General features: G+C 33.8%; 1 protein-coding gene across 1 annotated transcript in view; it reads left to right on the forward strand.

Annotated features, from left to right (window-relative positions):
- Positions 1-12885, forward strand: part of LOC123525859 (uncharacterized) — a 177554-nt gene that overhangs the window by 107362 nt on the left and 57307 nt on the right. The window contains exon 8 of the mRNA XM_053538077.1: positions 12540-12655. Coding sequence (XP_053394052.1) covers positions 12540-12655 — 116 coding nt within the window. The remainder of the gene's footprint in view (positions 1-12539; positions 12656-12885) is intronic.

Here is a 12885-nt window from a genome sequence, read left to right on the forward strand (position 1 = left end):
AGTTGGCACAAATATTTCCCTTGATGAGACAATGTGTTGTGCGCAAGACCCGAGCCCTTAGTTGCAAGGTCAAGGTCACACTTGGAAGTCAAAGGCCAAAAGGGATTTTTTCCTGTCCGGTCTGTAACTCAACAATGCTTAAAGGGATTTTAATAATACTTGGCACAAATATTCATCACCATAAGATGGAGTGTCATGCACAAGAACCTGGTCCCAAGGTCTAAGGTCAAGGTCACACATAGAGGCCAAAGGTCAAATACAAGAATGACTTTGTTCGGAGCATTTCTTCTTCATGCATGGAGGGATTTTGATGTAACTTGGCAGAAATGTTCACCACGGTGAGGCACCCTTGTTTTTTAGAATTATGTCCCTTTGTTATTACTATAAATAGATTATATTGTAACTTATTTATTACTGTTTGTAGGGAAAAATCGAGACCAGTTTTCTTTGGAACAACATGCATGTTACATCCAATTTTTAGGAGTATTTTGACCTATCTCTACCTGGTAAAGAGTTTCTTGTGTATATATATATATTTTTTCCCCCTTTGTTGTTACTATATATAACTTATGACACCTTTTTTGATAATCGGGCAAAAAAAATGCCATATGAAAACAACAGTTACTGTAGGGTTTTATATATATAAATTTTAATCCAAGTGTTTTGTTATAACATATTGTATATATAGTACAATATCGTTTATACATCATTGACAGATATCAGTCCATTATGTTATACTGCAGTAGAGGAAATTAGGTGCCTTCCAGTAGGGGACTTTGTATTGCATGGCAATACTTCATTCACTTGTTTTATCCAACCTTATTATCTAAGGTTAACCATTTCCAATATAACTCCTTCAAAACCCACAATGATTTTAAATACCAATTTTCAAAGTCAAAGATATGATAAAAAAGCAAAAATACCTCATATAATTAGGGGACAAAATCACCAAAAGGGGGACGAATTGACCAAATTTTATTATGAGGGGGATGAAATGGCCAGTTTTAGGGGACAAATGACCAAATCGGGGACAAGTTGACTGGGGGACGAGTTGACTTGATACCGAAGTGTCTAGCCATCCGGTTACCTCAGGGGATTTCCTAGCCATCCGGTAATTGATTTCTTAATAAATAAGTAATGATTTTTATATAGTTTTAACTGTACAGTACAGTAATACAAATATATTCTTTATTGTGCTTTTTGTCACATTGACGTTGGCGTCCAAACGGATGTGACATCATTTGTATTGTACGTTGTTATTTCTGAAGAAGACATAAAAGTCGAAACTAGTAAGAATGTGTTGTCTTGGTAATTTTAAATCCTTTTGTTTTTTTTTAGCAAATTTAAAAGATGTCAGTATGTCACATTTTCATTCTCAGTGTTTGTCAAACATATGGTTGATTGCACCGTTTTAGGTATATTTTCCAAGATGCCATGCCTCCAGTCCCCCTCGAAATTTTGTGCCCGACAAAAACCAGAATCCTGGATCCACCACTGGAAAGATACATGTGTATTATTTCTTTGATTCAGATTGAATTGGAATTGCTTAATCAAAATTCTATTCAACTTTATAACAGTAAAGAATTTATTTTCAGTTAAAACAGAACAACTAGAAAATCTTATTAATAATGCCAGGTTTATCTGCAGAAAAGTTTAATATAGTTACCCCTCTTATATCGTTAGCCACCATTTGCTTGGGACAGAAGTAAGGAAGATATGAAAAATCAAGATAATTAATGTGAAATAAGAAAACTTAAATGTCATGTCTGTTGTCGAGTTTTAATCTGTCCTAAATGTTCGACTGCTGTGTTGCCCTGGTGAGTGGGGTGTAATTGTGTTCCTTGTAGTGGTTTTGTTGAATTTGGACTGAGATAAAAAAAAAAAAAATAGTGGCTTCAACACCACCCTTACAGAAGAAAAAGGCCTGCTGCGTACTCTTGCTGTGTACATACAGCGTATATGATGCGTACATGATGTGTACTGAAATCAAGGGCTTTAAATAGTACGCAGGATATACACCGCACATACACCAATAGTACGTTTGTAGTACACTTTTGACATGCAAATGAGCTCTGCTGCGTACATGCTGTGGACTACATAGTACACAGGATGTACGCTGGAGGAATTAAGTATGCGGGAAATAGTACGCAGCATGTACGCGGCACATACACTTTTCACATGCAGATAAGCCTGCGTTGTACTACCCCTGCGGCGTACATGCTGTGTACTCCCGGGCGTACATACTGTGTACTCCTGCGGCGTACATTCTGTGTACTCCTGTGGCGTACATGCTGTGTACTCCTGCTGCATACATGCTGTGTACTCTTGTGGCGAAACTGCTGCTGTGATAATGTAAATTCCTTACCCCACCAACTTTCGTATGCAAATGCTGATCATTTGGACAGAAAAAAAAACGAAAAAAGATAAGTGACATGCATCAATAAGTATTTACCCTTGCCAAAATAATGTAGATTGATGTTATCAAATAAATTAGTATGCTTTTCTTCATCCACTTTTCAATGAAATAAATCAATTTTTGTAGCATGTAATTTGGTAAACATTTGAAGAAAATGGCGTAACTGCATCAAGGGGAAACAACTTTAATGCAACTAAATATAAGTGTTATGATTTATTATAGACGATGTGTGCGTAGTATGTATTTATTTTGATTAAAATCCATCTGAGAACAATCTAGGACTGGAATTATATAAGCATTTATACACTTTTACGTCCGTAAAAAGTAGCGCACTAAAACATTTGATTTTTTCCAATGGGGCGAGCGCAGTTAGCCAAAAACGTTCTGAAAATATACGAGCGGCAAATCCGATGAACAACTTTTTAATTTGGTGAGGCCTTAATGAGTTAACATAATGAGCATTAAAGCCTTTATAAAACATGATAGAATGGTGTTTTGCTTAAGAGTATTCAAATAACAGTGAGAGCTTATTAATTCTTCTCATTCGGGCGCTGTTGAGGCATTATCTTGATAATTATTTCATGTATTACAAAATGTAATGCAACGAAGTTCAAATAAGGCTTTTCAATTATCCAAGTTAGAAAGCTGCAGGATTAATTCAAAATGAAAAAGAATATATTTTTACACTGCATGCAAGGTGCAGCTCAGAAATCACTAAGATGTAAGCTTCACAAATGAACATTGCAAATAGTTTGGCAAATTTTCATTGTTCAGAATACTGGTAATCTGAACTATTCATGCTTTTTAAGATAAAAGTTACTCGGAAACCCAAGTTTTTTGCTTCCAAAAAAAAAAAAGCCCAAATCCTTCCTGCATGAAGTGTACTTCGTTTTTTACCGAAAAAATTCAAAGTAAAAAACCCCAAAAAAGAAAATGAACAAGCCCCTCCCGCAAAAAGAATTTATTTCGACTTTAACAAAAAAAAAAAAAAAAAGGGAAAGCCAAAAAAATTGTACAAGTCTTTCCCGGTATATAAAAGGTACTGCACAAATTTCAAAGTATTGCGTGTACTGCAGTGTACATTTTTGTACAAGCCCCCCGCGACATGCATTTACTCCTTAAATTTTCAGAGTCTTCGCTCTTATAAAGTGTACAGGCCCCCCTCGTACATGTGGTACCGTCGAAAAGTAAGCGCTGACGGGGCAGCGGTGTAGTAAAATGACTCCCTGGGACTACGTGTTCGCGGCTATCACAGCAAAATACGCAGCAGTACCCACAGAGGCTGCTTCGTAGGGCATGATAAAAAGATCCCAACTGGTGGAATAAGAAACAAACAAAAATTTTTTTTTTTATTGAAAAGTAAAGAATTGGTAACAGAAAGGTTTATGTAGCTTTTGTGTTTGAAAACGATTTTTAGTCCCTGAGAATGCTCAGGTGAGTTTTTTGACGCTCGATGCCGGCGCCCCGGTTGTTCTGTTCCGTGTCTGTAAAACATTAGCTTTGTATCGATAGAGGTTTTTTTTCATTAATTTTAAGAATATGGTCAGAAGAAAAACCTTGATGAAACAGCCGAGTTCGAAAATGGGTTTCTGGGTAAAAAAATAGGTCCGGTAAAATAAAGAAAAACCTTGTTATGCGATAGAGCTGTTTTTTTCATTTACTTCATGAATATTGGTCAGAATGATAACTTTGAAAAAAACTAGGCCGAGTTCGAAAAGGGTCATCTGGGTCAAAACTGGGTCACTAGGTAAAATAAAAGAAAAATTTGTTGCGATAGAGGTGGTATTTTCAATAAATCTTATAAAATTTTGGTCAAATGAAAACCCTTTTGATAAAATCAACCCGATTTAAAAAAGGGTCATCTGGGGTCAAAAACTAGGTTTCAAAAGGGTCAAATCAAAAAAAAACCCTGTGTAGCGATAGAGGCTGTATTTTTAATTTTTTCATAAAATTTTGGGTCAAAGAAATTTGAAAAAAACGGGGCCGATTTCGAAAATGGGTCTCTCGGGTCAAAAAAACTAGGTCACTAGGCAAATCAAAAAAAACCTTGTGATGAAATAGGGCTGTATTTTTCAATTGACTTCATGAATTTTGTAGAATGATTCCCTTTGTAAAATCTAGGCCGATTTTCAAAAGGGTCTTTGGGGTCAAAAACTGGTATAGGCAAATCAAAGAAAAACTTGTGTAGCGATGAGGCTGTTTTTTTCAATTGATCTTCTAATTTTGGTCAGAAGATTGCGATAAAATTTAGCCCAAAGTTCAAAAAAGGGGTCTCTGGGTAAAAAAACAGGTCACTAGGTCAAATCAAAAAAAAACCTTGTGTTAAATGGGCTGTTTTTTCAATGATCTTCATGAAAATTTAGCCAAAATGATTCCCTTGATAAAATCTAGGTGTTTTCGAAAAGGGGTCTTGGGGTAAAAAACTGGTCTTAGGTAAAATCGAAAAAAAAAATTTTGTATGCAATAGGGATGTATTTTTCAATGTTTATGAAATTTAGTCAAGTGATTGCCTTGTGAAAACTGGTGGGTTTTTGAATATGGATTATCTGAGGTCAAAAAACTGGGGCACAGGTAAATTAAAGAAAATTTTGTGTATGCGAAGAGACTGTTTTTTTCAGTTGATTTTTTGAAATTTGGTCGGTTGTTTCCCTTAATGAAATCTAGGCGAATTTGAAATGGGCATCTGAGGTAAAAAAAAGGGGTTTTGGTAAAATCAAAGAAAAAACTTCTGATGTGATAGGGCTGTATTTTTTAGTTGATCTTCATGAATTTTGGTCAGAAGATTGCTTGATAAAATCTGGGAGTTTGAACGGGCTCTGGGCAAAAACTAGGCATTTTAAAGAAAATGTTTTTTTACGCAAAAACCCAAATTTTTTTGGTCCAATTTAATAAAAAGGGTCAAAATATTTGTTTCCATGAAATCAAGGTCAAACTTTTTTTACACTTTTAGGGAGGTTTCGGGTGAGCGCCCTAGGGCCATCTGGCCCTTTGTTTACTTTTTCTGGGGGGAAAGTAGATTTTTATTGTTTTTCAAAATAAAAATTGAAAACCCTTGATTTTTTTGATTGATCGTTTGAACAAAATTGCAGTTCCTATCACTAGTAAAGGGGGTCAATTTTAAAAACTTCAATCCCTTTTGATTGCCCGTTTGTTTGTGACCCGGGCCCGGAAAGTATAAATTGTAAAAGTTTTTTTTTTCAATTTCCGCTTGATAAAAAAAGTTATGTAAATTTGTTTTATCTTTCAGCATAAATCCTTACTCCCAAAATTTTCCCAACTCATTTTTTCCAGAACATTAAAGGGTGTTCGACATCACCATTCGTGGGGGTCTTTCAAAAAGCAAGTAAGTTGCTTCAAAAAAAATAGAATTTAGCTCGGCAATGTATTGTAATACCTGAGAGTTTTAAAGATATGGATACCTTTAAAAATTAAAAAAAATTTTATACAAAACGGTGTTTTAACATAATTTTACGGAGGGGCATATAGGTTGATGTAAAATTTTCATGGGGGCATGGCCAGAGTGAAATTTTTTCGACAATGAAACAGCCAGAGTGAAAAATAGTGTTCAAACCGGTTTTGATAAATTATTTCGTTTTAATATGTCTTTTAGAAAAAATTTAGATCAAAAGAGGGAAAATTTCCTTCGCGCAATGGGGCACCTAGGTAGGTAATCATGCTCCTTTTCTTATACAGCGGCCATAATTTGGGTAATTTTTCATGTTATATACACGGAAAAAAGTATTTTGGGAATACGGTATTTGTATTTTTCTCAGTTAAATTTAAAAATAAATTATATGGTTTAAAGGGTTTTTAAATTTCACACAGAGCATGATTTACAAATTTATTTCATTTTTTTTTTAGTTGGGGAAATTTAAAATTTAGAGCACAAATGATGTCGAATTATCTCACTGGAAATAAAAAACTCAGTGTGTGTGAAAATCAATCAAGACGTTGGCTATGTGACATTTCGTTTAAACATTTTTAAGTAAAATTTGATAAAATTTGAAAGGATTTTTTGATGCATATGGCACTAAATTCATGTCGATTGACGTAAAACATGATATCTTTTGATGTTTTAAGCATTGCTAGTCATATTAAATAGTTTATTTAGAAATTTTTTTTTTTGTACCAACCCCTATGAAATTATTCCCCCGGGGGGTAAATGTGTCTGGTACTAAGGGATGAAAAAATGTTTACAGAGCAGCCCAAAATCTAACCTTACCTTTTGTTAATATAAAAGATGCATTTAGAAACAACCGAAAAAATGTTGGAGTTCCAGTTTCAGTTTATATAAATAGGACAAGGTTCTTATGAAAATACTTTTTCAAAATAGTTTTTTACATTTTTAAACTAACTGAAGTTCATTTTGTTTGTGTTTTTTTTTAATGAAAAATTTGTTCGGCACGGTTTCAAAGAGGGGAAATTTTGCCTATAACCTTGGATAAAAAACCGCGGGGGAGAATTTTAAAACATGGCTTTTGGACCCTTTCAGTCCACCCACAGTAATGCATTTATACCTTAATATTTTTTTCAAGCAGCTTTGCATTAGCCCTTTGTTATTTATGTGCAAAAATTTTGGTAGATAAAGCCTTTATTTTAAATTTTAGTCAAACCTGTCACAAAAAACCTTTAGGAGAGACCAAAAGTTGTTTTTTTTCAAAGGTTTTTCTTTTTTCAAGGGGAAAATGTTTAAACAGGGGCCAGATCATTGGCACCAAGTCAGATGGTCCGTTCACAGGTATGTAACCTGTTTTACTGACTAAATACAAAACCAAATTTCTATAATAAGTGAACCTTAAATTAAATGATAGAAAAAATGTTTTCAGTGTAGATTGTGGAAAATTTTTGTGTATTTTAAATGTGTTTTTTTGATTTTGAAAGAAATGTTGGGGGTACAGGGAAAAAGGAAATTTTTTAGCCCAGGGTTTTTTTTTTGATTTATAGCCTCATAACCCTATAGATATGATTTTCAACAAAATCAAATTACCAAGTTTTTTTCATACTTCATGAACTTTTTCAAAAAACAAAAAATGATATTTCCAGATATGTACAAATTTGGGAGTTTATAATTAAGCCTTATTTGATGAAAAACCCGAATTATTTTTTTGAGACTAAGAAATATGTTTTTTGATTTAAAGGCCGGATGCCCCCAAAAAGTGAAAAAGAAAGTTTCCCTCAATGCGATGTTTCCTTTGGAAAAATCATCAAGTTATCGTAAGGTGGTAAAAATTTTGAAAAACAGATCTCGAAACTGGCTTACCAAGTTGGTATGTGACTTTTGTTCCGTTTTTCATTGAGGGAAGTAGCAACTATGGGTGACTCATACTGGAAGCATTAGAGTGTTGTAAAAAAAAATTACTGTAAATGATAGTTGAATATCAACTTTTCTTGAGTTAAAAATAGTAATCTAATATTGATTCCCCTATTTTTTAAACATAAAAAAGTAGAATAAACCTCCATTACAAATATAAGATGTTTCTGAAAAGGTTTCGAAATTTCAGTATCATTGTTGCGGAAAAAAAGTGGAGGGGACAAAAAAGAAGTTAAAGGAGGCCCCAAAAAGACCAAGTACTTTTTTTGGGTTCCCAAAGGTCCCAAAACTCATGAATAGAAGATATATCTAGGTGTAGCATTTTTTTCCTTTCAAAATACTTGTTTATTTTTGCTCTTTTTAATTTAAAGTAAAGAAAACTTGAAGCCGCTTGATTAATCTTTAATACACTTCCTAAAAAACTTTAGGATAGTTGCAGGTTTAACCTAGACCTAGGGAAATACCTTTTCCAGTTTCTCTGATGTAAAAATGTGGTTTACGTTTTATCATTTTCTTAAGAAAGGGGGTTGTTTTTTAGATGGAAATGAAATGGATTTTTAAAGCAATGCAGTACACTGAACTCGGCCCCGGTTTGGGGAAGTGTTACACTGTTTAAACACAGGAAAAGTATGTTGGAATACAGTGTATTTGATTTTTCTCAGTTTTTTTTTAAAAATAAATTATATGGTATTAAAAAGTTAAATTCACACAGAGCACGATTTATCAAAAAGTTCATTTCATTTCTTTTTTTATTTTTTGGATTATTTTCAAATGAAATAAATTTTAAAAAGTTTTTACAAGTATTTCTACATGGTGTATTTTTTGGAATTTGAATGCAGGAGAAAATTTAAGGAGTAATTTTAAAATAGAGATGTAGTTTGAGATGACCATTTTGTATTAAAGAATTTTTACAAGGCATTATTTGATTTTTCCCATGACTCATTTAAAAAAAATTTAGCACCTTAAAGATCTTCCCTTAATTGAGAACATTTATATTTCAAGGTTACTGAGACAGGGTTTTTGTAAACAAGTATCCATCATGGTTTTGATACACAATAAAGGTAACAGTAACCCTTTTATTGCTACAATGAAAGGTTTTTTGCATACTCTGACATCTATATTAAAAATATATATGAACAATTTTAAATTTAAACCTTTTGGGCCCCTTTCACCCCCTGGTGGAGTTTGAAGGATGGTTATATAGGACAGATAAAAAACAGATAGACATTATTTTTCATTCTTACCATAGGAGATTAAAATATCATGGAGTATTTGTTTATGGATATATGTATAGTGTGAGTTATTTTCATGAAGGCTAACTGGATGTTGTGATAAATGCGTGGATTACATCTTCGTTTCAATTTTCTCATTTTTAGAGTTTTGTTTTTTAAATTTTAACAAGAGTAACAATAGGCACCACATTATGTCTGAAGTGACTGTTTATGACAAAGGGTTTTTTTTTTTCCATTAAAATTGTTGTTGTCGTTGCTTTAGTTGACGAGGTTGAATGACAAAAATAAAGCAGGAAAAAATCGCTAAATTTTTTTTTGTTGCTGTTAGTTATATTGTTCCAGTTACTAAGTGCTTTTTGAATGTGTATTTTTGGGTTTTATAGCAAAAAAATTAAAGTTTTTTTATATCCCGTGTGTGCACTACATGGAACAGAGAAAGCTTAAAGATAAACAGTGTTTTTTCTAGCATAGTGAGGGTTTTTTGGGCCTATACCAGGGAATTTTTTAATTTTGGGTGATGGATGATGAAACAATTTGTTTTTAAGTAATGGATTTTTTTAAAAAGCTTAAGTAATTTTTTGATTTTTTTAAAAAAGGCAGGTTTTTGTGGAATTTTTTGACTCTGACTAACAAATGCACAAAAAAATTTCGATATAAATGGCAAAACATTAGGATTTTGAAATTTTTGTTGATATCTTGACAGATATGTGGGTTATTAAAAAAATTCCCGTTTATTTACAAATACCCCAAATTTTCTACAGTTTTGTTTTTTTTTAGAAATGTCAAAAATTTCAAATTTACAATACCTTTACAGATGAAAAACCCCTCTTAAAAATTCATTTTGTTTACAAACAAAATTTGATTTAAATGTACAAAATAACGCTTGTTTTGTCCAAAAAAGCATTCCATACAGCCATAAAATTTTAAAAATTGTTTGTTTTCCCGTTTCTTGATGCAATTTTTTGGGCCAGAATGAGTTGTGAAAAACCGAGTTAAAAAAAACAAAATTTTTTTATTTAGAAAATTTTAATGAAAAAAAAAAATCAAATTTTTGTAGTCCTTCGATATTTTTTCAACAAATTTTTCGGGTTGATAAAAAAGTTTCAATAAAAAGCAATTTTACCCTTTTTAAATGTAACATGATTTCAGAAAGTGGTGTGTCATATCCGGTCTAGAGAATTGCTTCCCGTATTTGTTGTTTACCTGTAAAATTTTAGGTAGTGAAGTAGTTTGACATAGATGACTGTAATTTATCAATAATCACGCAAAAATTTTAAAGGAAGGGGTTTTAAAAATGTTTCACTGATGCAAAGATAATTTTTATTTTATTCAATTTACCAATGATTTTAATACAAAAAACACCATTTCAGAATGTTGACATTGTTCACGCTTTATGTATCTATTGTTAAATCAATGAAAAATTTCACATTTTTCCATATCCCGTATGTGCTGTTAATATTTCCATTTAATATCTGAGGCATATATATGTTGCAAATAAGTTGTTAAAGTTTGTTTTTTGAAAAAGTTCACATTATAATATTTCAAACTTATTTTTAAAAAATTTATAAAAAATTTAAGTAAAAGACAAAAAAACAAAAATTGGAAATTGGTTTTGTATACAGAAGGACAACTGTACACTAGAAATATGAAACAGAAGAGCATTTTTAATTATGTCTCCCCCAGGAGACATTATTGTTTTTGCCCTGTCTGTCCGTCCTTCCGTCCATAGTACGTAACTTCATTTCCGAGCAATAACTGGGAGAACCATTTTACCTAGATCCTTCAAACTTCATAGGGTTGTAGGGCTGCTGGAGTAGAGACCCCTATTGTTTTTTGGGTCCACTCCGTCAAAGGTCAAGGTAACAGGGGCCTTGAATTGAAAACATTTTGAACAATAACTAGAAGAACCACTTGACCCCGAATGTTGAAACTTCATAGGATGATGGACATGAATGTGTAGATGACCTCTATTGATTTTGGGGGTCACGCCGTCAAGGTCAAGGTCACAGGGGCCTGAACATGGGAAAACCCATTTCCAATCAATAAATAGAGAACCACTTGGGACCACAGATTGTTGAACCTTCATAGGATGATTGGTCATAAGAGTAATTGACCCCTATTGATTTTTGGGTCATCCTTCCAAAGGTCAAGGTCACCACAGGGGCCTGAACATGGAAACCATTTCGAACAATAATAGAGAACCACTTGGACCCAGAATGTTGAAACTTCATAGGTGATTGTACATGCCAAAGTAGAACTGACCTATCGATTTTGGGTCACTCCATTAAAGGTCAAGGTCACAGGGGCCTGAACATTGAAACATTTTGGTCAATACTTCAGAAACCACTTGACCCAGAATGTTTGAAACTTAATAGGATGATTGGTCATGCAGAGATAGATGACCCTAACGATTTTGAGGTCACTCTGTGAAAAGGTCAAGGTCACAGGGGCCCGACAAACATGAAAACCATTACCGGTCAGTAACTTGAAGAACACTTGACCCAGAATGATGAACTTCATAGGATGATTGGTCATGCAGTGTAGATGGACCACCTACCATTTTAGGGTACGCTGTTAAAGTCAAGGCCACAGGGGCCTGGAACTTAGAAAACCAATTTCCATATCAATAACTGAAGAACTCTCGACCCAGAATTTGAAAAACTTTCATAGGATGATTGTTCATGCAAGAGTGATGACCCCTAATTGTTTTTTGGGGGCCACTCCCGTCGTTAAAGGTCCAAGGTCACAGGGCCTGAACAATGATAACCAGTTCTGATCAATAACTTGAGTACCACTTGACCAGAAATGTTTGAAACTTCATAGGATGATTGAACATGCAGAGTAGATGACCCTATTGACTTTGGGAGGGTCAGTCTGTTGTTAAAGCGTCAAAGGTCACAGATGGCCTGTTCATGTAAAATCATTTTTTGGAAATAACCTTGAGAACCACTGACCTACAAAGTTGAAATTATAGGATTGAGTGGACGTGCAGAGTTAGATGACCCCTATTTATTTTGAGGTTCACTTGATCAAAGGTCAAGGTCACAGGAGCCTGAACAGATGGATGAGAACCACTAGGCCAAGAGTGTTGAAATTTAGCGGGATGACTGGACATGCCAAGTAGATGATCCAATTGCAGCCAACCATCTGTGTCTCTTTGATTTTTGCTCCTGACCCTATTGACTTATTGCTATAGGACTTTGCATTGGGGGAGACATGCGCTTTTTTTCAAAGCATTTTCTAGTTCAATCTTAATTATCAATGTATTTCTTAATGGACTTCTTAACCAGTTTAGCAATATGATGAAAATATACAATACCAAGCATCCACCCTAGGTGTAAGAAATAACTTACCGGGGGGGGCGGGAGGGATTTTGGGGGGATTTTGGTCTAAATAAAGTGAATTTAAGAATGTTGCCCTTAATTATCGGGAATTAAAGTTTTTGTCTCATTTTTAAAGAAAATTACAGTAACAAATTGCTTGTATCATGGTACAGAGATATTATTTTATAGTTTCAGTTTATAGTCATAGATCAGTATCAACACATATTAATGTAATTTCACACACTTTATATTGACAGTTATCAATGGGACTGTGCAAGAAGATTTCCAGGTATTTTCTGGTCATGATGTGAAACCACATGTGATGAAAGTGTACTTGACAGCATATAGTGTCACTGCTCCCTTGCTAACTCTGGTAAGTTTGAAAGTGTACATGACAGCATATAGTGTCACTACTCCCTTGCTAACTCAGGTAAGTTTGAAAGTGTACATGACAGCATATAGTGTCACTACTCCCTTGCTAACTCCGGTAAGTTTGAAAGTGTACATGACAGCATATAGTGTCACTACTCCCTTGCTAACTCTGGTAAGTTTGAAAGTGTACATGACAGCATATAGTGTCACTACTCCCTTGCTAACTCTGGT

The sequence above is a fragment of the Mercenaria mercenaria genome, chromosome 3 (genome assembly GCF_021730395.1).
Source record: "Mercenaria mercenaria strain notata chromosome 3, MADL_Memer_1, whole genome shotgun sequence".
Classification (NCBI taxonomy): domain Eukaryota; kingdom Metazoa; phylum Mollusca; class Bivalvia; order Venerida; family Veneridae; genus Mercenaria; species Mercenaria mercenaria.